Consider the following 24030-nt stretch of genomic DNA (forward strand, 5'->3'; position numbering starts at 1 on the left):
AATTTAAAATTAATTCCACGTTAATAAAAAATTAATTACAAATTCACGTTAATTAAAAACGAAATAAAAATACTTTTCAGAAACCTCCGTTAATTAAAAATTAATTAAACATTCACGTTAATTAAAAATTAATTAAAAACCCACGTTAATTAAAAATTAATTAAAAATTCACGTTAATTAAAAATGAATTAAAAACCCACGTTAATTAAAAATTAATTAAAAATTCACGTTAATTAAAAATGAATTAAAAATCCACGTTCATTACAAATTAGTTAAAAATTAATTCCACGTTAATAAAAAATTAATTAAAAATCCACGTTTATTAAACATTAAATAAAAATACTTTTCAGAATTCCACGTTAATTAAAAATGAATTTAACATCCACGTTAATTAAAAATTAATTAAAAATTCACGTTAATTAAAAATTAATTCCATGGTAATAAAAAATTAAATAAAAATACTTTTCAAAAATCCACGTCAATTAAAAATTAATTAAACATCCACGTTAATTACAAATTAGTTAAAAATTAATTCCACGTTTATACAAAATTAATAAAAATATTTTTCAGAAACCCACTTTAATTAAAAATTAATTAAAAACCCACGTTAATTAAAAATGCACGTTTATTAAAAATGAATTAAACATCCACGTTAAATAAAAATGAATTAAACATCCACGTTAAATAAAAATGAATTAAAAATCCACGTTCATTACAAATTAGTTAAAAAATAATTTCCACGTTAATAAAAAATTAATTAAAAATGCACTTTAATTAAAAATTAAATAAAAATACTTTTCAGAAACCCACGTTAATTAAAAATAAATTAAAAATCCACGTTAATTATAAATAATTCCATGTTAATAAAAAATTAATTAAAAATCCATGTTAATTAAAAATTAATTAAACATCCACGTTAATTAAAAATTAATTAAACATCTATGTTAATTACAAATTAGTTAAAAATTAATTCCACGTTTATACAAAATTAATAAAAATATTTTTCAGAAACCCACTTTAATTAAAAATTAATTAAAAACCCACGTTAATTAAAAATTAATTAAAAATCCACGTTCATAACAAATTAGTTAAAAATAATTTCCGCGTTAATAAAAAATTAATTAAAAATACACGTTAATTAAAAATTAAATAAAAGTACTTTTCAGAAACCCACATTAATTAAAAATGAATTAAACATCCACGTTAATTAAAAATAATTCAATGTTAATAAAAAATTAATTAAAAATCCACGTTAATTAAAAATTAAATAAAAATGCTTTTCAAAACTTCACGTTAATTGAAAATTAATTTAAAACATTTAAAAATAATATTTAAACATTCATGTTAATTGAAAAATTATTAATTTTTTTAATACTCACGTTAATTGGAAATTAATTAAAAATATTTTTTAAATGTCCACGTTAATTGGGCGTGGAATTTTTAAATTTTTTTTAGTAGGGCTCGACCGAAATTCTTCCGACCCTTGACATTCGTAAAAAACGATTATTTTTATAAAATAATTTCTTATTTTTATAAATTTATTATTTATTTTTATTTATTTATTCTTTCATTTCTCACCAGTCCCCTCCCTGGTTTTGGGTTAATTATGCAAATGAAACTGCATCAAACACAACCATGGATTGGTCATCCGAGGAACATTATTCCAATGATGAAGAGAATCTGGAACTACCAGAAGTCAATGTGACCGGGGGAAGGGATCATCGTCTATTACAACTTTTGGCAAAGCACATGAATTTTGAGTTTGTTTACATTGATACACCCGGCAGGACCCAGGGATCCTTGACAAATGAGACATTTACCGGTGGCATTGGATTGCTACAAAAAGGGGTAAGCGGTAATGCAACATTCAAATATTCCCCGACTAACATTCTTTACAGCTTGGTGATTTCTTTTTGGGCGATGTCTCGCTGAGCTGGGAGAGGCGCAAGGCCATTGAGTTTTCCTTTTTCACATTGGCTGATTCGGGCGCCTTTGCAACCCATGCTCCACGACGCCTAAATGAGGCTTTAGCCATTTTGAGGCCTTTCAAGGCAGATGTTTGGCCATATTTAATTTTGACAGTGATAGTATCGGGTCCGGTATTTTATTTAATAATTTCGGTACCATTTCGTTGGCAAACGGATTTTAAGGAGAAGCGAATGAAGAGGTGTTTGAAAAGGAATAAGTTTCACATGGTCTATATAAGGGAAATTACTCGTATGGATAATAAAATCTCACGTAGAATGCTTAGAGAGGAGAAATGTGAGCGGAAGCAGAAGGAGAGTGATAATGAATTACCGGAGAATTTATTTAATAAGTGCATTTGGTTTACGGTTCAACTTTTTCTGAAGCAATGTAAGTGATGTTGGATTAGAGGTAAGCGATACTTTTTACAGGTAACTTTTCGTTTAGCTTGCCAGGAGCTTTACCATGGCTATCGTGCCAAATTCCTAATGATTGTCTATTGGATTGCTGCCACCTATGTTTTGGCCGATGTTTATTCTGCCCAACTGACATCACAGTTTGCCCGTCCTGCTAGGGAAGCACCCATCAACACCTTGCATCGTTTGCAGAAGGCCATGATCCAGGATGGTTATCTTCTGTTCGTGGAAAGGGAGAGTTCTTCGTTGGAGATGCTAGAGGTAATTATTTCAAAATTCTTACTGGAAAAATATTTACAAAGCCCCAATGTTTGTTCCAGAATGGTACTGAAATATTTCGCCAGCTTTATGCCTTGATGAAACTCCAATCTCCTGATGAGGAAGGTTATTTGATTGACTCTGTGGAAGCGGGAATGCATTTGATTGCCGATGGTTTGGAGAACAAAGCGGTATTGGGTGGACGAGAAACATTGTACTTCAATATTCAGCAATATGGTAAGTCAGAGGTCATATATACACTAGCGGTCATCTGAATAGGTTTGAATTTTTTTCTTTTTAAGTGTTAAGGTATCTTCTGATGTGTTCGTATTGCAGATCCATACTATTTACTTTTTGAGAGTCCTATACTATGCCAACATTCCCAAGAAAAAACTTGACGGTGTTGCCATATTTTCGGAAAATATCCCAATTATAATAAAAAATGTACAAAAAAGTGTCCAATTTTTGCGATCATCAGAATAGGTTTGAATCAAATAAAATTGAAAAATTGTAATACGCATGCAAATATTGCGCAGTTTTTTGGTATAGTTTAGTAAAATGGAACATTCTGATAAATCTTACAACAAAGTTGACCCGCTTTATTAGGAACGTGGGTTCAATTCTCAACCTGGAAAAATTACCAAGAACTTTCAGATAAAATCAAGAAATATTTCAACAAAAACGTTTTATAAACCTGCTTTAAATGACTTTTTGATTTCGTTAGATCTCTTCTGAGCTTCGAAAATTGTTTGAAAGCAAATACGAAGTGTTGCCATATTATTATGATCGATAAATTGGAAAGGTCATTGAAAATAGTTGGTATTTTAGTTCAAGTTTCATTTATTAACTATCCTTGCAGTACAAATTTAAGTATTATCATGCTCACAAATCCACCATAGTTGACCACATGGATCATAAATGTTCGAAAATTGGTCTGGAAGAATGTTTCTTCGACGACAAAAAAAGTAGAAAATTGTAAATCAAATTTAGTCAAAGGGGCATGATATCGCCGATTTTTATAGTGCTGTATAACCTCAGTAGTCCATTCTTTTGGACTTATTCGTGCTTGTTTTATGACTTGTTAACAGAAAAAAACTTGTTGACCTGACTATATAGGTATTACAGCACTATAAATGTCGGTGATATCATGCCCCTTTGACTTAAGTTTGATTTACAATTTTCTACTTTATTGTCGTCGAAGAAACATTCTTCCAGACCAATTTTCGAACATTTATAATACATGTGGTCAACTATGGTGGATTTGTGAGCATGATAATACTTAATAATACTCGATCATAATAATATGTCTACACTTCCTATTTGCTTTCAGACAATTTTCGAAGCTCAGAAGAGATCTAACAAAATCAAAAAAATCATTTATATCAAGTTTATAAAACGTTTGGTTTTGAATATTTCATGATTTTATCTGAAAGTTCTTGGTAACTTTTCCAGGTTGAGAATTGAACCCACGTTCCTAATAAAGCGGGTCAACTTTGTTGTAAGATTTATCAGAATGTTCCATTTTACTAAACTATACCAAAAAACTGCGCAATATTTGCAAGGATAGTACAATTTTTTAATTTTATTTTATTCAAACCTATTCTGATGATCGCAAAAATTGGACACTTTTTTGTACATTTTTTATCATAATTGGGATATTTTCCGAAAATATGGCAACACCGTCAAGTTTTTTGTTGGGAATGTTGGCATAGTATAGAACTCTCAAAAAGTAAATAGTATGGATCTGTAATACCAACACATCAGATGGTACCTTAACATATAAAAAGAAAAAAATTCAAACCTATTCAGATGACCGCTAGTGTATAACATATTTTTTTTTTTGTTGCTGTAAAAAATATATTCTTTAAAAAATCCACGTAAATTGAAAAACAGGAAAATCCACGGGAATATAAAAAAATCTTTAAAAAACAACTCTTTTTTAAAAAATATATATAAAAAATTCAAACTATTTAAAAAAATTTAACACAACAATTTATACATTATTTTAAAAAATTATTAAAAAATATTTTTAAACCATCGAAGTTTATAAATAAAATGTTTAAAATTTTTAAAAATTATTTTTAAAAATTATTTTTAAAAAAATTATTAAAAAATCCACATTTATTAGTAAAAAGTTTCACATTTATTAGAAAAAATATTGGTTAAAAAATACTAAAAAATATTTGTTAAAATCTTGATTTATTTAAAAAAAAAAAATTATAAAAAATATATTGAAAAATAGTTTTAAAATGTTTAATATTAGAAAATATTTTTAATTTTATTTTTAAAAAATTATTAAAAAATATCTTTAAAAAATATTCAAACATACTTTAAAGAAATTTTTAAAAATGTTTTTAAAAAATTAAAATATCCACATTTAATAAAAAATATTTATAAAAAAATTAATAAAAACCATTTTTAAAAAATATTTTTTTTAAAAATTATAGAAATATTTTTTGGACGTTCATTAAAAATCATGTTTAAAAAATTATTAAAAATTAATTTAAAAAAAATTGACGTTTTTTCAAAAAATATTTTTAAAAATTCACGTTTATATTTTTTTAATCTACGTTTATTTTTAAATATTTTGTTAGAGAATTTTTTTAAAACTTTACGTTTATTAAAAATAAAATAAATCCAAAAATATTTTGAAAAAATCTAAATTTAAAAATACGTTTTAAAAAAATATTTTTAAAAAATTATGATCAAAATTAAAACTTAAACAAATTATTATAAAATAATTTCAAAAAGACTCACATCTAAAATCGAAATTTAAAAATCCGTTTTTAAAAATAAACATTTTTTTATAATAATAATTTTAAAAAATTCACGTTCTCAAAAAAATTAAATCCACTACACACCCACATTTAAAATCAAAATTTAAAAATCCGCTTAAAAAAAATATTTTTTAAAAAATTATGGTCAAATTTAGAAACTTAAACAAAAAATTCACGTTCTCAAAAAATTTAAAAATCCGTTAAAAAAATATTTTTAAAAAATTATGATCAAATTTAGAAACTTAAACAAATTATTATAAAATAATTTTAAAAAAATTCACGTTCTCAAAATTTAAAAATCCGTTTTAACAAAAATATTTTTATAAAATTATGATCAAGAATTAAAACTTAAACAAATTATTATAAAGTAATTTTAAAAAATTCACGTTTTCAAGAAAATTAAATCCACTACACACCAACATCTAAAATCAAAATATAAAAATCCGTTTTTAAAAAAATATTTTTAAAAAATTATAAACAAAATTAAAAATTTAAACAAATTGTTATAAAATATTTTTAAAAAATTCACGTTCTCAAAAAATTAAATCCACGACACACCCACATCTATTTTGCAAAAACATTAAAAAAATGTTTACAAAAAGTATTACAAAATACTTCTAAAAATCCAATGTTAAATAAAAAAATCTAAATAACAAACGTTCGTTAAAAAATAAAATTAAAAAATTATTTAAAAATTATTTTACATATTAGTTAAAAATATTTTTAAAAAATCATTAAAAAACATTTTTAAAAAATTATTTTAAAAAAATTATTAAAAAATATTTGTAAAAAATTATTAAAAAATATTTAAAAAATATAAAAATATTTTTTAAATAATCCACGTTTATTATAAAAATATTTTTTTAAAAATCCACGTTTATTATAAAAATATTTTTTTAAAAATCCACGTTAATTATAAAATATTTTTTAAAAAAAATTTACGTTAAAAAAAATATTTTTTAAACAATCCACGTTTATTATAAAAATATTTTTTAAACTATCCACGTTAATTTTAAAAATATTTTTTAAAAAATCCACGATAATTTTAAAAATAATTTTTAAAAAATCCACGTTAATTATAAAAATATTTTTTAAAAAATCCACGATAATTTTAAAAATAATTTTTAAAAAATCCACGTTAATTATAAAAATATTTTTTAAAAAATCCACGATAATTTTAAAAATAATTTTTAAAAAATCCACGTTAATTATAAAAATATTTTTTAAAAAATCCACGATAATTTTAAAAATAATTTTTAAAAAATCCACGTTAATTATAAAAATATTTTTTAAAAAATCCACGATAATTTTAAAAATAATTTTTAAAAAATCCACGTTAATTATAAAAATATTTTTTAAAAAATCCACGATAATTTTAAAAATAATTTTTAAAAAATCCACGTTAATTATAAAAATATTTTTTAAAATCCAAGTTAATTATAAAAATATTTCTTTAAAAATCCACGTTAATTATAAAAATCTTTTTTAAAAATATTTTTTTAAAGATCCACGTTAATTATAAAAATATTTTTTAAACAATCCACGTTATTTATAAAAATAGTTTTTAAAAAATCCACGTTATATATAAAAATATTTTTTTAAAAAATCCTCGTTATACATAAAAATATTTTTTAAAAAATCCACGTTAATTATAAAAATATTTTTTAAAAAATCCACGTTAATTATAAAAATATTTTTTAAAAAATCCACGTTAATTATAAAAATATTTTTTAAAAAATCCACGTTAATTATAAAAATATTTTTTGAAAAATCCACGTTAATTATAAAAATATTTTTTAAAAAATCCACGTTAATTATAAAATATTTTTTTAAAAAATCCACGTTAATTATAAAAATATTTTTAAAAAAATCCACGTTAATTATAAAAATATTTTTAAAAAAATCCACGTTAATTATAAAAATATTTTTTAAAAAATCCACGTTAATTATAAAATATTTATTAAAAACTCCACGTTAATTATAAAAATATTTTTTAAAAATCCACGTTAATTATAAAACTATTTTTTAAAAATCCACGTTAATTATAAAAATATTTTTTAAAAAATCCATGTTATTTATAAAAATATTTTTTAAAAAATCCACGTTATTTATAAAAATATTTTTTAAAAAACCCACGTTATATATAAAAATATGTTTTAAAAAATCCACGTTAATTATAAAAATATTTTTTAAAAAATCCACGTTAATTATAAAAATATTTTTTAAAAAATCCACGATAATTATAAAAATATTTTTTAAAAAATCCACGTTAATTATAAAAATATTTTTTAAAAAATCCACGTTAATTATAAAAATATTTTTTAAAAAATCCACGTTAATTATAAAAATATTTTTTAAAAAATCCACGTTAATTATAAAAATATTTTTTAAAAAATCCACGTTAATTATAAAAATATTTTTTAAAAAATCCACGTTAATTATAAAAATATTTTTTAAAAAATCCACGTTAATTATAAAAATATTTTTGGAAAGATTTACCTTAATTAATGAAATATAATTTAAGAGAAACCACGTAAATTTTAAAAATATTTTATATATTAAAAATCCACGTCAATTATAAAAATATTTCATTAAAAAGTACATGTTAATTATAATTAATTTTTTAAAAAAAATCACGTTAATTATAAAAATAATTTTTTAAAAAATCTACGTTAGTTATAAACATATTTCTTAAAAAAATTCACTTTAATTACAAAAATATTTTTAAAAACGTTGATTATAATTTTTTTTTTAAAAATCCACGTTAATTATAAAAATATTTTATTTTCAAATTAATTTTATAATTAAGGTGGACATTATTTACTTTTTATAATTAACGTGGATTTTTTAAAAAAATTATAATCAACGTTTTTAAAAATATTTTTGTAATTAAAGTGAATTTTTTTAAGAAATATGTTTATAACTAACGTAGATTTTTTAAAAAATTGTTTTTATAATTAACGTGATTTTTTTAAAAAAATTAATTATAATTAACATGTACTTTTTAATGAAATATTTTTATAATTGACGTGGATTTTTAATATATAAAATATTTTTAAAACTTACGTGGTTTTTCTTAAATTATATTTCATTAATTAAGGTAAATCTTTCCAAAAATATTTTTATAATAAACGTGGATTATTTAAAAAATATTTTTATAATAAACGTGGATTATTTAAAAAAATATTTTTATAATAAATGTGGATTATTTAAAAAATATTTTTATAATAAACGTGGATTATTTAAAAAAATATTTTTATAATAAACGTGGATTATTTAAAAAATATTTTTATAATAAACGTGGATTATTTAAAAAATATTTTTATAATAAACGTGGATTATTTAAAAAATATTTTTATAATAAACGTGGATTATTTACAAAATATTTTTATAATAAACGTGGATTATTTACAAAATATTTTTATAATAAACGTGGATTATTTAAAAAATATTTTTATAATAAACGTGGATTATTTAAAAAATATTTTTATAATAAACGTGGATTATTTAAAAAATATTTTTATAATAAACGTGGATTATTTAAAAAAATATTTTTATAATAAACGTGGATTATTTAAAAAAATATTTTTATAATAAACGTGGATTATTTAAAAAATGTTTTTAAAATAAACGTGGATTATTTAAAAAATATTTTTAAAATAAACGTGGATTATTTAAAAAATATTTTTAAAATAAACGTGGATTATTTAAAAAATATTTTTAAAATAAACGTGGATTATTTAAAAAATATTTTTATAATAAACGTGGATTATGTAAAAAATATTTTTATAATAAACGTGGATTATTTAAAAAATATTTTTATAATAAACGTGGATTATTTAAAAAATATTTTTATAATAAACGTGGATTATTAGATTCACTTTTGGCAGTATTGTTGAGATGTTTGTTTGTTGTTGTTTTTAAATTTTAAAACAACAAGTTTTATTTAAAGTGGGATGTAGTTAAAATTGATTTAATTTCGGGAAAGGCAAAGAATACTAGTTTCGTCCAACGCCACTTGGACTCATCAGTTCTCTTAGTTCTTTGTATTGAAACAAAGAACTCTTCCCCAATTTCATGACGACCAGAACTCAAGAATAAACGCTGGCCGCTGTTAGAAATATACGTACGCTGTGAGTGTGCTCCGGAAAAGTGATCTTTTGATAGGCAACACAAAAAGTTACTCGCGAAAAACCATTCCGTTCCATTGTATGTGATAAATCGACACGGAGATATTAAAAGAGATCGTAGAAGTGCGAAATTTAACAAAAAAACGATTAAAACAAATATTAAAATTGATTAACATTTTTCACAAAAATTGCACAACAAAAAATTTTATGTTAACCGGTGCGCGTTATGTTGATAAACTAACAAAAATAAAAACATAAAACAGCTGACTGCTGTCATTGATGAAGTCACCATAAAAAGGCCGTGTTTACACAAACATAACTTGAAGAGACAGAAAAAGATAGTCTATCCGTTAATTTGAAATTAACAGTGGCTCACAGGAATATATTTAAACAAACTGGAAAAAAGGAAAGCTTGCCAGTTGTCTCCAGAAGGAGAAGAAAAGAACAACACAAAACTTTTCAAGATGAGCAGTGAGCAAAAAGTCGGTGATTTAAGTGTTGCTAGCCTAAGAGCAATTATCAAAGAGTGTAATGAGGAAGTATTGGGGAAAATAGCAACCCTTAGCGAAGAAGTAAACCAATTGAAAGCGACTAACGATGACTTGAGGCATGATATGGAACTTTTGAAAGAAGAAAATAGTATGATAAAGCGGCGTCTGACGGATCTGGAGAACAGCACTAAAGGAAGAAAGTTAATTATAAGAGGCCTTAGCCCTCAGCAAGCAACTGTTTATGAAGTGCAAAAATTTTTCTTGGAAAGCCTAAAATTGGAAATGGATACAAGAGTCACAACCGTAAAATCCTTGTACCAAAGGAAGGGACTATCAGCAGTTTTAGTCGAATTTGTTGCCGAAAGCGATGCAGAACGGATTCTTGGTAAAACCGGTAGCTTAAAAGGCACTCAAATCTACATAGAGCGGGACCTTAATGCGGAGCGCAGGCTTGATAAGGCAGTAATGTTAAAGATGAGAAGACAACTGCTAAATTTCAGCAATAAGTACCAAGTGAAAGTCCGAGATGACAGGATTAGGATTGAAAACAAGTGGTTTAGGTGGAACTCAGCGAAAAAACTGTTATGTGGTACTAGTGATGCGGTAAAAACTCTGTTAGATCTATACGGAGATGATTTTAATCTAAACCTTAAATATAATATTCTAAAAAACTCTTTGAACACAAAAAACTAAATATCCCTAAAATTCCTTTATCATCAAGTAGTAATTTCAGTACAATAGATAAGAAAAATATTAAAATACTATCATATAATATACACGGTCTTAAAAGCAAATACCTCTACTCTGAGTTCTTTCAATATGTTAGGAGCTTCGACATTTTTGCATTGAGTGAGACTCATATCGTAGAAAATGAAATGGATGGATGGTCAAAATATTTCAGTGGCTTCTATTTATACTGGCAGAAGGCAGAGAGAACACAGGCGTTCGGTCGAGCAAGTGGTGGTATGCTTTGCGGAATAAAAAGAGAGTTACATAACATAGGAATACTTCACGATATTCTACAAGAAAACGATCTAATTGTAATTAAAATAATAACCGAAATGGTTTTTCTGTTTGTTCCTGTGTACATAAGAGGGGATAACTGGTCACCCGAATTTGAAAAGGTTAAAGAAACAGTAAAAGACTTTAAAGAAAGCAAAATATTACTGGTGGGAGATATGAACGTCAGAATAGGAAATCTGCAACAAAATTTAGAAAGCTGCTTATTGAGAGAATTCATAGCAGGAAAAGAAGTTAGAGCATCCAATGACACAGTAGTAAACATAAAGGGCAAGCAGTTTGTAGAATTCTGTGACGACAACGGGTTGGTTATCCTAAACGGCAGAACAACAGGTGATGAAACAGGACATTTTACCTTTGTTAGTACAATAGGTAGCTCTGTAAATGACATAGCTGCGGTTTCATATGAGGGTCTACAAATGGTGAAAAGATTCGAAGTAGAAGAAAAAATATGGTCGGATCATTTACCTATCAAAATAGAATTGGAAACATCTAAATGTCAGAGAAAAGTGAGGCCACTAAATTTGTTGCCAAAATTGCAATGGAAGAAACAAAGAGAGGACTTTCAAGAAAAGCTGAATATAAATCTGCAAATAGCAAAACGTGACGCCAATGTAAATAATCTACAGGATCTTATAAACATTATACACAATTCGGCGACAAAACCAAATAATCCTACAGAATCCAAAACGTACAAGTCAAACTGGTTTAATTATAACTGTCAGAAAGCCCGAAACAAGTCCTTCAAGTTACTAAATGTGTACAGAAAAACCAACAACTATATAGATAAAATGAATTATACAGAAGCTGTCAAATCATACAAAAAAATTTGCAAAGATAGAAAAAAGGAATATGAGAGAGAGCTGGAGGAAAAACTATATAATACGGCAGATGCCAAGCAGTGGTGGAGTGTTGCAAAAGAGATAAGAGGGCAAGACCTCAAAATTGGGGAAAATATATCAGCCGATGAATTTAAATGTTACTTTGACATGCTATTGAACAAAGAACAGTTTGCAAAAGATATCCACTATGCAGCTCCATTTCTATCTGATGACAGGCTAGACAGAGATATCGAGGTAGCCGAAATAAAAGATATTTTAAAGACCACTAAGGATAACAAGGCTCCAGGAGTTGACAGGGTGCCGTATGAGTTTTTTAAACATGCTTCCCATGAGTTTTTGGTTGAATTAGCATACCAGTATAACCAAATTTTTAATAGTGCGCAGATGGACAACACACTAGAGGAAACTGTCATATTCCCCATTCACAAAAAAGGAGACCATAACACACCGAATAATTACAGAGGAATTTCATTTATGAATTCGTCAGCCAAAATTCTAATGGGAATCATTAATAAAAGGCTAAAGCTGTGGGTAGAAGAAAACACAATTCTAAATGAATTTCAAGCAGGGTTTAGATCGGGATACTCCACTGCAGATAATATTTATAACTTAGCCACTATTGTCCATATTAAGCTTAATGAAAAGAAAAAGGTTTACGCTTTCTTCGTCGATTTTTCAGCTGCTTTCGACATGATATCCCGAAAACTATTGATATACAAGCTTCATAATATGGGCATATCAAATAAAATTGTTAAACTCATTGAAAATATCTATAAAAACACAAAGTCAGTGGTATGGACTGGAAAAGAGGTATCAGAACATTTCAACACTTATACAGGAGTGCGACAAGGTTGTTTACTATCACCTTTATTGTTTGCCCTATATCTGAACGATCTGCATGATTCGCTGCAAGGAGGATTAATAATTGATGAATTAAACGTTCGGGTTCTCCTGTATGCGGACGACATAGTCATTCTGGCTGATGAAAGAGAAGTACTTCAGAAAATGATACAGAATCTCGAAAGCTATTGCATGAGATGGAATATGGTGGTCAATCTAGATAAATCTAAGATAATGGTTTTTCGAAATGGTGGTCGAATATCTGCAAACGAAAGATGGCAATATCGAAATCAAGAAATTGAAATAGTGAATGATTATTGTTATCTGGGCGTAAACTTAACACCTAAAATGTCCTTTACAAAGCACGTTGAAAAAAGAAATCTTAAATCAAAAGTATGTATTAATGCAACTTGGTCAACTTTTTTAAAAAATTCTAAAATATCGTTGGTGTCAAAATGGAGAATCTTTCAAAGCGTGTGCAAAACAACACAGTCCTATGCATCACAAGTATGGGGTTTCGGATGGTTTGATGAGGTAGATAAACTGCAGAGGTACTTCCTAAAAAGAATATTAAAGCTACCGGACTCACTTCCAAGTTATATTTTATCACTAGAAACGGATATACCAGATAATCATTTTTATACATTAAAATTGCACTTGGACTATATTTCCAAGACCATTTATAAATATGAAGCAAAGCGCTTACCCCACGCTCTAACAATTAAAGCATGGGAGAAAGGAATATTCTGGGCGAAAGCCATTACAACTTTGGCAGAGAAAGTGAACATACATATATCAAATATAGACATAACATCACGCGATTGGGTAAATAAAACTAACTCCATGTTAAACTTGCTCAAAAGTCAAAGCTATATACAAAAAAGAGAAAAAGCAAACGCAAGCGAAACAAGGTTCTATCGTTTCCTAAATCCAGAAATTGGAACAGAATACATGGAAAATATATGGAACATAGATAAAATTTCCGTTATAATGAGAACTAGAGCCGATGTACTACCCTTGAATGGAAGCCATTATGGAAATGAAGAAAGGAAGCAATGCACGCTTTGCAACACTAGAGAAGTTGAGAATATGCAACATTTTATGGCTAAGTGTCCAATATTAAAAGAACTCAGAATAAAGTATTTGGGAAATGCATATTTACAAGAGGAAGAACTAATAAACATATTAAACGGATGTATTGAAAATAAATGGGAAAATCTGTATAAATATGTCAGGAACGCTTTAAAATATAGAAATCGTATAATTGAGGAACAATTTTAAAATGTTTATGAAATACTGTATAATTACAAGTAAATGAATTCAATTAATATCAATATATTTTTAACAGCATATTAAAATGTATGTAGACAGACAACTATAAAAGTTATTGTCAAAATATTCTATTCTATTTTGTTATCTTCAGAATATATACTAAAATAACTACATATATAAAATATGTTACATATATGAATTGTATTTATGAATGAAACAAAATAAAATTAATCTATCTATCTATCTAATAAACGTAACCGATGAATTCGTTTAAACGCGAAACAAAACCCGAGATTAAGCTGATTTTTTTTACTACAATAAAATAAACGTGGATTATTTACAAAATATTTTTATAATAAACGTGGATTATTTAAAAAATATTTGTATAATAAACGTGGGTTATTTAAAAAATATTTTTATAATAAAGGGGGATTTTTTAAAAAAATATTTTTATAATAAAGGGGGATTTTTTAAAAAAATATTTTATAATTAACTTGGATTTTTAAAAAATATTTTTATAATAAACGTGGATTACTTAAAAAATATTTTTATAATAAACGTCGATTATTTAAAAAAAATGTTTTTATAATTAACGTGGATTTTTAAAAAAAAAATATTTTATAATTAACGTGGATTTAAAAAAAAATATATTTCATAATTAACGTGGATTTTTAAAAAATATTTTTATAATTAACGTGTTTTTTTTTAAAAATATGTTCATAATTAACATGTTTTTTTAAAAAATGTTTTTATAATGAACGTGGATTTTTTTTAAAAAATATTTTTATAATAAACGTGGATTATTAAAAAAATATTTTTATAATTAACGTGGATTTTTAAAAAATATTTTTTATATATTTTTAAAAAATATTTTTATAATAAACGTGGATTATTTAAAAAATATTTTTTACATATTTTTAAAAAATATTTTTATAATAAACGTGGATTATTTAAAAAATATTTTTATAATAAACGTGGATTATTTAAATAATATTTTTATAATTAACGTGGATTTTTAAAAAATATTTTTAAAAAATATTTTTATAATAAACGTGGACTATTTAAAAAATATTTTTATAATAAACTTGGATTACTTAAAAATAATTTTATAATAAACGCAGATTATTTAAAAAATATTTTTATAATAAACGTGGATTATTTAAAAAAATATTTTTATAATTAACGTGAATTTTTAAAAAAAGATATTTTATAATTAACGTGGATTTTTAACAAATATTTTTATAATTAACTTGGTTTTTTAAAAATGTTTTTATAATGAAAGTGGATTTTTTAAAAAATGTTTTTATAATAAACGTGGATTTTTTAAAAAAACATTTTTATAATTAACGTGGATTTTTAAAAAATATTTTTTATATATTTTTAAAAAATATTTTTATAATAAACGTGGATTATTTAAAAAATATTGTTATAATAAACGTGGATTATTTAAAAAATATTTTTATAATAAATGTGGATTATTTAAAAAATATTTTTATAATTAACGTGGATTTTTAAAAAAATATTTTTTATATATTTTTAAAAAATATTTTTATAATAATCGTGGATTATTTAAAAAAATATTTTTATAATAAACGTGGATTACTTAAAAAATATTTTTATAATAAACGCAGATTATTTAAAAAATATTTTTATAATAAACGTGGATTATTTAAAAAAATATTTTTATTGTTGGCGTTTTTTATTGTTGGACTGCAGAATTTTACATCTTTGTGTTTATTTCAGCTTTAGTCCATATTTTGTTGTATTCAAGCATTTGAATAACAACAAAATGTTTTACAGTGGATATGAAATTGATTAGTTGCGGGCGGAGGGTCGGGAATACTATAGTTTCAGTTGTCACCAAGCAACTTCATCAGTTCCCTTTTCCGCCGACTCTGTATCGATAAACAGGTCAATAAGCCCATCCAGCAAATTAAACAAAATGAGAAATTTGCTATATGGCCCTAAAACTGATTACCCTACAATTTGAGTCGAACTAAAGAATTTTATATCCACCACTGTTTTTATGTCGTCTTTGCATTGCAAAGAATACGAACATAGTGTGTTGCTTCAATAAGCGGGGGTAAAACAACGAGAAAGTTGTTGTTTTTGCATTACGCATTGATCAACAAGGCCGTGCTGATGCCTATTATTGTTGTTGGCGTTTTTTATTGTTGGACTGCAGAATTTTACATCTTTGTGTTTATTTCAGCTTTAGTCCATATTGTGTTGTATTCAAGCATTTGAATAACAACAAAATGTTTTACAGTGGATATGAAATTGATTAGTTGCGGGCGGAGGGTCGGGAATACTATAGTTTCAGTTGTCACCAAGCAACTTCATCAGTTCCCTTTTCCGCCGACTCTGTATCGATAAACAGGTCAATAAGCCCATCCAGCAAATTAAACAAAATGAGAAATTTGCTATATGGCCCTAAAACTGATTACCCTACAATTTGAGTCGAACTAAAGAATTTTATATCCACCACTGTTTTTATGTCGTCTTTGCATTGCAAAGAATACGAACATAGTGTGTTGCTTCAATAAGCGGGGGTAAAACAACGAGAAAGTTGTTGTTTTTGCATTACGCATTGATCAACAAGGCCGTGCTGATGCCTATTATTGTTGTTGGCGTTTTTTATTGTTGGACTGCAGAATTTTACATCTTTGTGTTTATTTCAGCTTTAGTCCATATTTTGTTGTATTCAAGCATTTGAATAACAACAAAATGTTTTACAGTGGATATGAAATTGATCAATGCGTAATGCAAAAACAACAACTTTCTCGTTGTTTTACTCCCGCTTATTGAAGCAACACACTATGTTCGTATTCTTTGCAATGCAAAGACGACATAAAAACAGTGGTGGATATAAAATTCTTTAGTTCGACTCAAATTGTAGGGTAATCAGTTTTAGGGCCATATAGCAAATTTCTCATTTTGTTTAATTTGCTGGATGGGCTTATTGACCTGTTTATCGATACAGAGTCGGCGGAAAAGGGAACTGATGAAGTTGTTTGGTGACAACTGAAACTATAGTATTCCCGACCCTCCGCCCGCAACTAATCAATTTCATATCCACTGTAAAACATTTTGTTGTTATTCAAATGCTTGAATACAACAAAATATGGACTAAAGCTGAAATAAACACAAAGATGTAAAATATTTTTATAATTAACGTGGATTTTTAAAAAAAGATATTTTATAATTAACGTGGTTTTTTTAAAAAATGTTTTTATAATAAACGTGGATTTTTTAAAAAATATTTTTATATTTAACGTGGATTTTTAAAAAATATTTTTATAATAAACGTAAACTTTTAAAAAATATTTTTATAATAAACGTAATCTTTTAAAAAAATATTTTTATAATAAACGTGAATTATTTAAAAAATATTTTTATAATAAACGTGAATTATTTAAAAAATATTTTTATAATTAACGTGGATTTTTAAAAAATATTTTTTATATATTTTAAAAAATATTTTTATAATAAACGTGGATTATTTAAAAAAAATATTTTTATAATTAAGGTGGATTTAAAAAAAAAATATTATATAATTAACGTGGATTTTTAAAAAATATTTTTATAATAACGTGGATTTTTAAAAATATTTTTTATATAAAAAAATATTTTTTATATATTTTTAAAAAATATTTTTAATATAAACGTGGATTTTTAAAAAATATTTTTTATATATTTTTAAAATAAACGTGGATTTGAATTATTTAAAAAAATATTTTTTAATAATTTTTTAAAAATATTTTTTAATAATTTTTTAAAAATACTTTTTAATAATTTTTTTGAAATATTTTTTTAATAATTTTTTAAGAATGTTTTTTAATGATTTTTTAAACATATTTTTAATTAATATGTAAAAATATTTTTTAACGAACGTCTGTTTTTTAGAATTATTTTTTATTTAAAATCGAATTTTTAGAAGTATTTTTTAATACTTTTTGTAAGCATTTTTAAATATTTTTGCAAAAAAAAATGTGGGTGTGCAGTGGATTTAATTTTTTGAGAACGTGAATTTTTATACCCTCAGTCTTTAGGCTAAAGAGGGTATTTACACTTTGATACGACCAAAAATGTGCCTCATCGAAATAATGGTTTTAGACCCCAAGTATGTTTGTACGATATCCGTTTCAGACAATTTTGAGTAGATCTAGTCCGTCTGTCTGTCTGTCTGGCTGGCTGGTGCGCACGATAACTCTCGAACGGATCAATCGATTCGGTTCAATCGATTCGGTTTGGGTATCGAAATATTTTGTCCAGATTCGATTTAAGTTCGAAGATGGGCTATATAGGTCCACTCCTTCAGGTACCTCCCCCACAAATGTTCAAAAATTGTCGCAAAACTTGTGCGCACGATAACTCTCGAAAGGAATAACCGATTTGGTCCATACTTGCACATCGTGTAATTTCTAACAAACTTAGATGAGGTTCCAATATGGACTCAATCGGTCTACTCCTTTGGGTACCTCCCACACAAAATTTCGGAAAAGTTCAGTTTAGGACCTGGTCTCGAATCGCTTTGATTTTTGTTTACGCAAGTTGTGTTCGCTGTCCTCTATACGACGCTGTAAGTTTCATTAGTGGCAAGTCCATACGTCCTGAGAAAATTGCCTGAAAATCACAAAAAACTCTATGACACCGTGTGTAGTGGTTGGAGCGCAAGATAATTCTCGAACGGATCTGCCGATTCGGTCCAAAATTTGGCTTTCGTAACATTTTGTTCAAACTTAGTTCAAGTTCAAAGATGGATGATATCGGTCCACTCCTTCCGGTACCTCCCCCACAAAAGTTCGAAAATGTTCGGAAAATTTGTGCGTACGATAACTCTTGAAGGGAGTAACCGATTTGGTCCATACTTTGCACAATATGAAATTTCTACCAGACTTAGATGAGGTTCCAATATGCACTCAATCGGTGAACTCCTTCGAGTGCCTCCCACACAAAATTTCGGAAAAGTTCAGTTTAGGACCTGCTCTCGAATCGACTTGGTTTTTGTTGTAACATCTTGTATTCACTGTCCCCTATACGAGGGTACAAGTTTCCTGAGGGGCAAGTCCATACTTCCTGAAAAAATAGCCTGAAAGTTGAAAAACAAACCCTATGACACCATGTTTATGGGTGGAAGCGCAAGATAATTTTCGAACGGAAATTCCGGCCAAAATTTGGCCTTCGTAATATTGTTTCCAAACTTACTTTAAGTTCGTAGATAAGCCATATCGGTCCACTCCTTCAGGTATCTACCCCACAAAAGTTCAAAAATGTTCGAAAAAATTGTGCGCACGATAACTCTTGATGGGAGTGACTGATTTGGTCCATACTTTACACATTCTCATAATATCTACCAGATATAGATCAGGTTCGAATATGGACTATATTTGTCCACTCCATCCCGTACCTCCCACACAACATTTTGGATAAGTTCACTTTAGACCTGCTATTGAATCACTTTGATTTTTGTTGAAGTTGGTAAAGTTGTTTCAGGGGCAAGTACATACTTCTTGAGAACAAAGCCCGAAGGTTGTAAAAACCCCCTATGATACCCCCCATGGTCTATGTGGGTCCATTCCTTTAAGTACCTTTTCCGCAAAATTTTTGAACTTTAATCCTAATCAACATTTTTGTCGGTTCATACGACCAAAATTTTAAAACCCCCTAAATACACATGTTTTTTGTGAAAAAAGTGTTTCAATTTGCACAGGCTGAGGGTATATCTCTGTCGGCAAAGCCGACTGATACTTTTTTACTTGTTTAAAAACATTTTATAATAAGTTGTTTAAATTTTAAATTTTGATTATAATTTTTTAAAAATATTTTTTTTTTAAAACGGATTTTTAAATTTTGATTTTAAATGTGGGTGGGTAGTGGATTTATTTTTTTTTTTTTTGAGAACGTGAATTTTTTAAAATTATTTTATAATAATTTGTTTAAGTTTTAAATTCTGATCATATTTTTTTTAATATTTTTAAATGTTTAGAATTGAATTTTTTAAAATTATTTTAGAATAATTTGTTTAAGTTTCTAAATTTGATCATAATTGTTTAAATATATTTTTTAACGGATTTTTAATTTTTTTTTTTTTGAGAACGTGAATTTTCTAAAATTATGTTGTAATAATTTGTTTAAGTTTCTAAATTTGATCATAATTTTTTAAAAATATTTTTTACAACGGATTTTAAAATTTTGATTTTAGATGTGAGTTTTTTAAAATTATTTTATAATAATTTGTTTAAGTTTTAAATTCTGATCATATTTTTTTTTTAAAAACGGATTTTTAAATGTTTAGAACGTGAATTTTTTAAAATTATTTTAGAATAATTTGTTTAAGTTTTAAATTTTGATCATAATTTTTTAACAATATTTTTTTAAAAACGGATTATTAAATTTTGATTTTAGATGTGAGTTTTTTTAAATTATTTCATAATAATTTGTTTAAGTTTTAAATTTTGATCATAATTTTTTAAAAATATTTTTTTAGAAACGTATTTTTAAATTTTGATTTTTTAAAAATATTTTTGGATTTATTTTTTTATAAACGTAGAGTTTTAAAAATATTTTTGGATTTATTTTTTTATAAACGTAGAGTTTTAAAAATATTTTTAACAAAATAATTTAAAAAACGAAGATTAAAAAAATGTAAACGTGAATTTTTAAAAATATTTTTTTAAAAATCCACGTTAATAATAAAATAATTTTTTTTTAAAAATCTACGTTAATTATTAAAATATTTTTTTTTTTTTAAATCTACGTTAATTATTAAAATATTTTTTAAAAAATCCACGTTAATAATAAAATAATTTTTTTTTTAAAAATCTACGTTAATTATTAAAATATTTTTTAAAAAATCCACGTTAATTAGAAAAATATATTTAAAAAAAAATCCACGTTTATTATAAAAATATTTTTTAAAAAATCCACGTTAATTAAAAATATGTTTTAAAACATCCACGTTAATTTGAAAAATATATTTTTTAAAAATATCCACGTTTATTGAAAAAAAAAAATATTTATTAAAAACCCCTTAAAATATAAGCATTTTTTCATTCCAGGCTCCAAGACCTTTCAATTGAGTCACAAACTCTATACCCGCTACTCAGCTGTTGCCGTGCAAATTGGTTGTCCCTTTTTGGATAGTTTAAATAATGTGTAAGCGTTTGCACACAAACATCCTTGACCCATAATATCCACGTTCATTTCCTTAATTTGTTTCAGCCTCATTCATCTTTTTGAAGGTGGCATCCTTGACAAAATGACCACAGCTGAGTACGAAATACAGTCACGCATGATAAGCAAAGACATGAAAAAGAATAAAAACAGCAACAAGAATAACAGCAACAGTAAACTGAATAAGAACCTGAAATCTCATCAACAGGATCCCGCAGAGATGTCATCACTGGGAGATGAAACCAACAACCCAAACGAATCCCAAGGCAATAGTGCTGATAATGCTGAAATGAAGAAGCCGCAGGTTGCCACGACAATAATACAGCCGTTGAATTTGCGTATGCTGCAGGGTGCCTTTATTGTGCTCATTGTGGGCTATACTTTGGCAGGTAAGTAGGAAGGCAGAGCATAGCTGGAACCTGCTACTTGTTGCTCATTAAGATATACACTTTTCTTTTAGAGTTTCTTCCACCTAACTATTTTTGCTTTTTTTCTTTCCATTTCTTTATTTTTTTATTGTTCTTATTTCTAGGTCTAACGCTTTTCCTCGAACTCTTTTGTCATGGCATGAATTCATCTCTAATCAGAGTGTGTAAAAATAATTTGCATAAAATTTCCAAAGGCTTGAGAAAATATATTTGGAAATGTTTTCGTTTGTTGGTGTTGCGTATCTGGAAATAATCCATCAGCTTCAGCGTTCTTTTTGCTTGGCTGATTGTGTGGCATACTCATTCTTGGCCATAAACAATGATTAAGCAAATAATTATGCATTATTTGTAGCACCCCAAAAATATATTTATATATGTATGTAGTTTGTAGTTTCATTGTCTTTATGCTTCATTCTTAAAAATAAAGCTTTAAGTGTTGAAGAAATTTGCTTTGGAACTCGCTGAGTGTAATTTCTACACAAAAGTCTTGAGAAGAAAACTTTCTTTAATTTCATATTCATCTGTACACAGACAGCATGGTCATGGAGTAGACCTCCACGGCCATTAGAATATCATAAATTGGTAACAAGTGAGTGTGGATGTCTGTGTCCATAACATGATTGGCCTATCAATGTTAGCGCGCTAAAGAAGAATGAAAAGAAGAAATTGTTTAAACCCATGTTCTTCGTTTAATGAATTTTATCGTAAGATCAACTAATTTGATTTGTTGTTATTACGAATATGGCAATGATGATACTTGTTGTTTATCGCTAATAAAATGCGATCAATAAACAAAGATAAACAACAATAAAGCGAGAAATACTTCCCCAAAGCAATGAATGGCATTTGCTTAGAGTTATGGGAAAGAATAACAGCAATGTGAAGTACTTGAGTTAAAAGCGTTTTTTTTTTGTTGGATTTTGAGGAAATGGTGGAAACAAATTTGCAAATTGACTTTCATAAGTGGTTGGGAAAGAATTTCTCACGTTCCAAATATTTCTTTTGTTGATAATTTCTTTGTATAACTTTCTTGTTTTGCTTTTAATTTAAACTGAACAATTGAATTATTAAAAAAAAATTTTAAAATTTATTTTCTTTCGAATAGAAGACCTCCGCAGGAGGTTTCTATGCAATAGAAGACCTCCGTAGGAGGCTTCTATGCAATAGAAGACCTCCGTAGGAGGCTTCTATGCAATAGAAGACCTCCGTATGGAGCTTCTACAGAATAGGAGGCTTCTATAGAATAGCAGACCTCCGTAGGAGGCTTCAATTGAATAGAAGATCTCCGTAGGAGGCTTCTATAGAATAGAAGACCTCCGCAGGAGGCTTCTATAGAATAGAAGACCTTCGTAGGAGGCTTTTATAGAATAGAAGAGCTCCGCAGGAGGCTTCTATAGAATAGAAGAGCTCCGTAGGAGGCTTCTGTAGAATAGAAGACCTCCGTAGGAGGCTTGTATAGAACAGAAGACCTCCGTAGGAGGCTTCTATAGAATAGAAGACCTCAATATGAGGCTTCTAAAGAATAGAAGACCTCCATAGGAGGCTTCTATAGAACAGAAGACCTCCATAGGAGGCTTCTAAAGAATAGAAGACCTCCGCAGGAGGCTTCTATAGAATATAAGAGCTCCGTAGGAGGCTTCTATAGAATAGAAGACCTCCGTAGGAGGTTTCTATAGAATAGAAGACCTCCATAGGAGGCTTCTATAGAATAGAAGAGCTCCGTAGAATAGAAGACCTCCGTAGGAGGCTTCTATAGAATAGAAGACCTCCGTAGCGGGCTTCTATAGATTAGAAGACCTCCGTAGGAGTCTTTTATATAATAGAAGACCTCCGTATGAGGCTTCTATAGAATAGAAGACCTCCGTAGGAAGCTTCTATAGAATAGAAGACCTCCGTAGGCCTGCTAGGCTTCTATAGAATAGAAGACCTCAGTAGGAGACTTCTATAGAATAGAAGACGACCAAAGGGGGCCTCCATAGGAGGCTTCTATAGAATAGAAGAGCTCCGTAGGAGGCTTCTATAGAATAGAAGAGCTCCGTAGGAGGCTTCTATAGAATAGAAGAGCTCCGTAGGAGGTTTCTATAAAATAGAAGACCTCCACAGGAGGCTTCTATAAAATAGAGGACCTTCGTAGGAGGCTTCTATAGAATAGAAGACCTCCATAGGAGGCTTCTATAGAATAGAAGACCTCCGTAGGAGGCTTCGATAGAATAAAAGACCTCCGTAGGAGGCTTCTATAGAACAGAAGACCTCCGTAGGAGACTTCTATAGAATAGAAGACGACCAAAGGGGGCCTCCATAGGAGGCTTCTATAGAATAGAAGACCTCCGTAGGAGGCTTCGATAGAATAAAAGACCTCCGTATGAGGCTTCTATAGAATAGAAGACCTCCGTAGGAAGCTTCTATAGAATAGAA

The 24030-nt window shown here is 26.9% G+C and overlaps 2 protein-coding genes across 3 annotated transcripts in view; one reads left to right on the forward strand and one right to left on the reverse strand.

Annotated features, from left to right (window-relative positions):
* The window catches only part of LOC141393817 (uncharacterized), a 270846-nt gene extending 257200 nt beyond the window's left edge, over nucleotides 1-13646 (reverse strand). The window contains exon 1 of the mRNA XM_073967323.1: nucleotides 9547-13646. The gene's annotated coding sequence lies outside the window, so the exon portion shown is untranslated. The remainder of the gene's footprint in view (nucleotides 1-9546) is intronic.
* Ir40a (Ionotropic receptor 40a) overlaps nucleotides 1-22072 on the forward strand; it is a 283859-nt gene extending 261787 nt beyond the window's left edge. For both annotated transcript variants that reach the window (XM_073967326.1, XM_073967325.1), the window contains exons 4-10: nucleotides 1582-1848; nucleotides 1899-2355; nucleotides 2413-2642; nucleotides 2702-2876; nucleotides 21073-21169; nucleotides 21236-21576; nucleotides 21720-22072. In XM_073967326.1, the coding sequence (XP_073823427.1) occupies nucleotides 1582-1848; nucleotides 1899-2355; nucleotides 2413-2642; nucleotides 2702-2876; nucleotides 21073-21169; nucleotides 21236-21576; nucleotides 21720-21868 (1716 nt within the window). In that variant the 3' untranslated portion in view covers nucleotides 21869-22072. The remainder of the gene's footprint in view (nucleotides 1-1581; nucleotides 1849-1898; nucleotides 2356-2412; nucleotides 2643-2701; nucleotides 2877-21072; nucleotides 21170-21235; nucleotides 21577-21719) is intronic.
* The last annotated feature ends 1958 nt before the right edge of the window (nucleotides 22073-24030 follow it).

Source organism: Musca autumnalis, unplaced genomic scaffold (assembly GCF_047663935.1).
Source record: "Musca autumnalis isolate F117 unplaced genomic scaffold, ASM4766393v1 scaffold_2, whole genome shotgun sequence".
Taxonomy (NCBI): Eukaryota; Metazoa; Arthropoda; class Insecta; order Diptera; family Muscidae; genus Musca; species Musca autumnalis.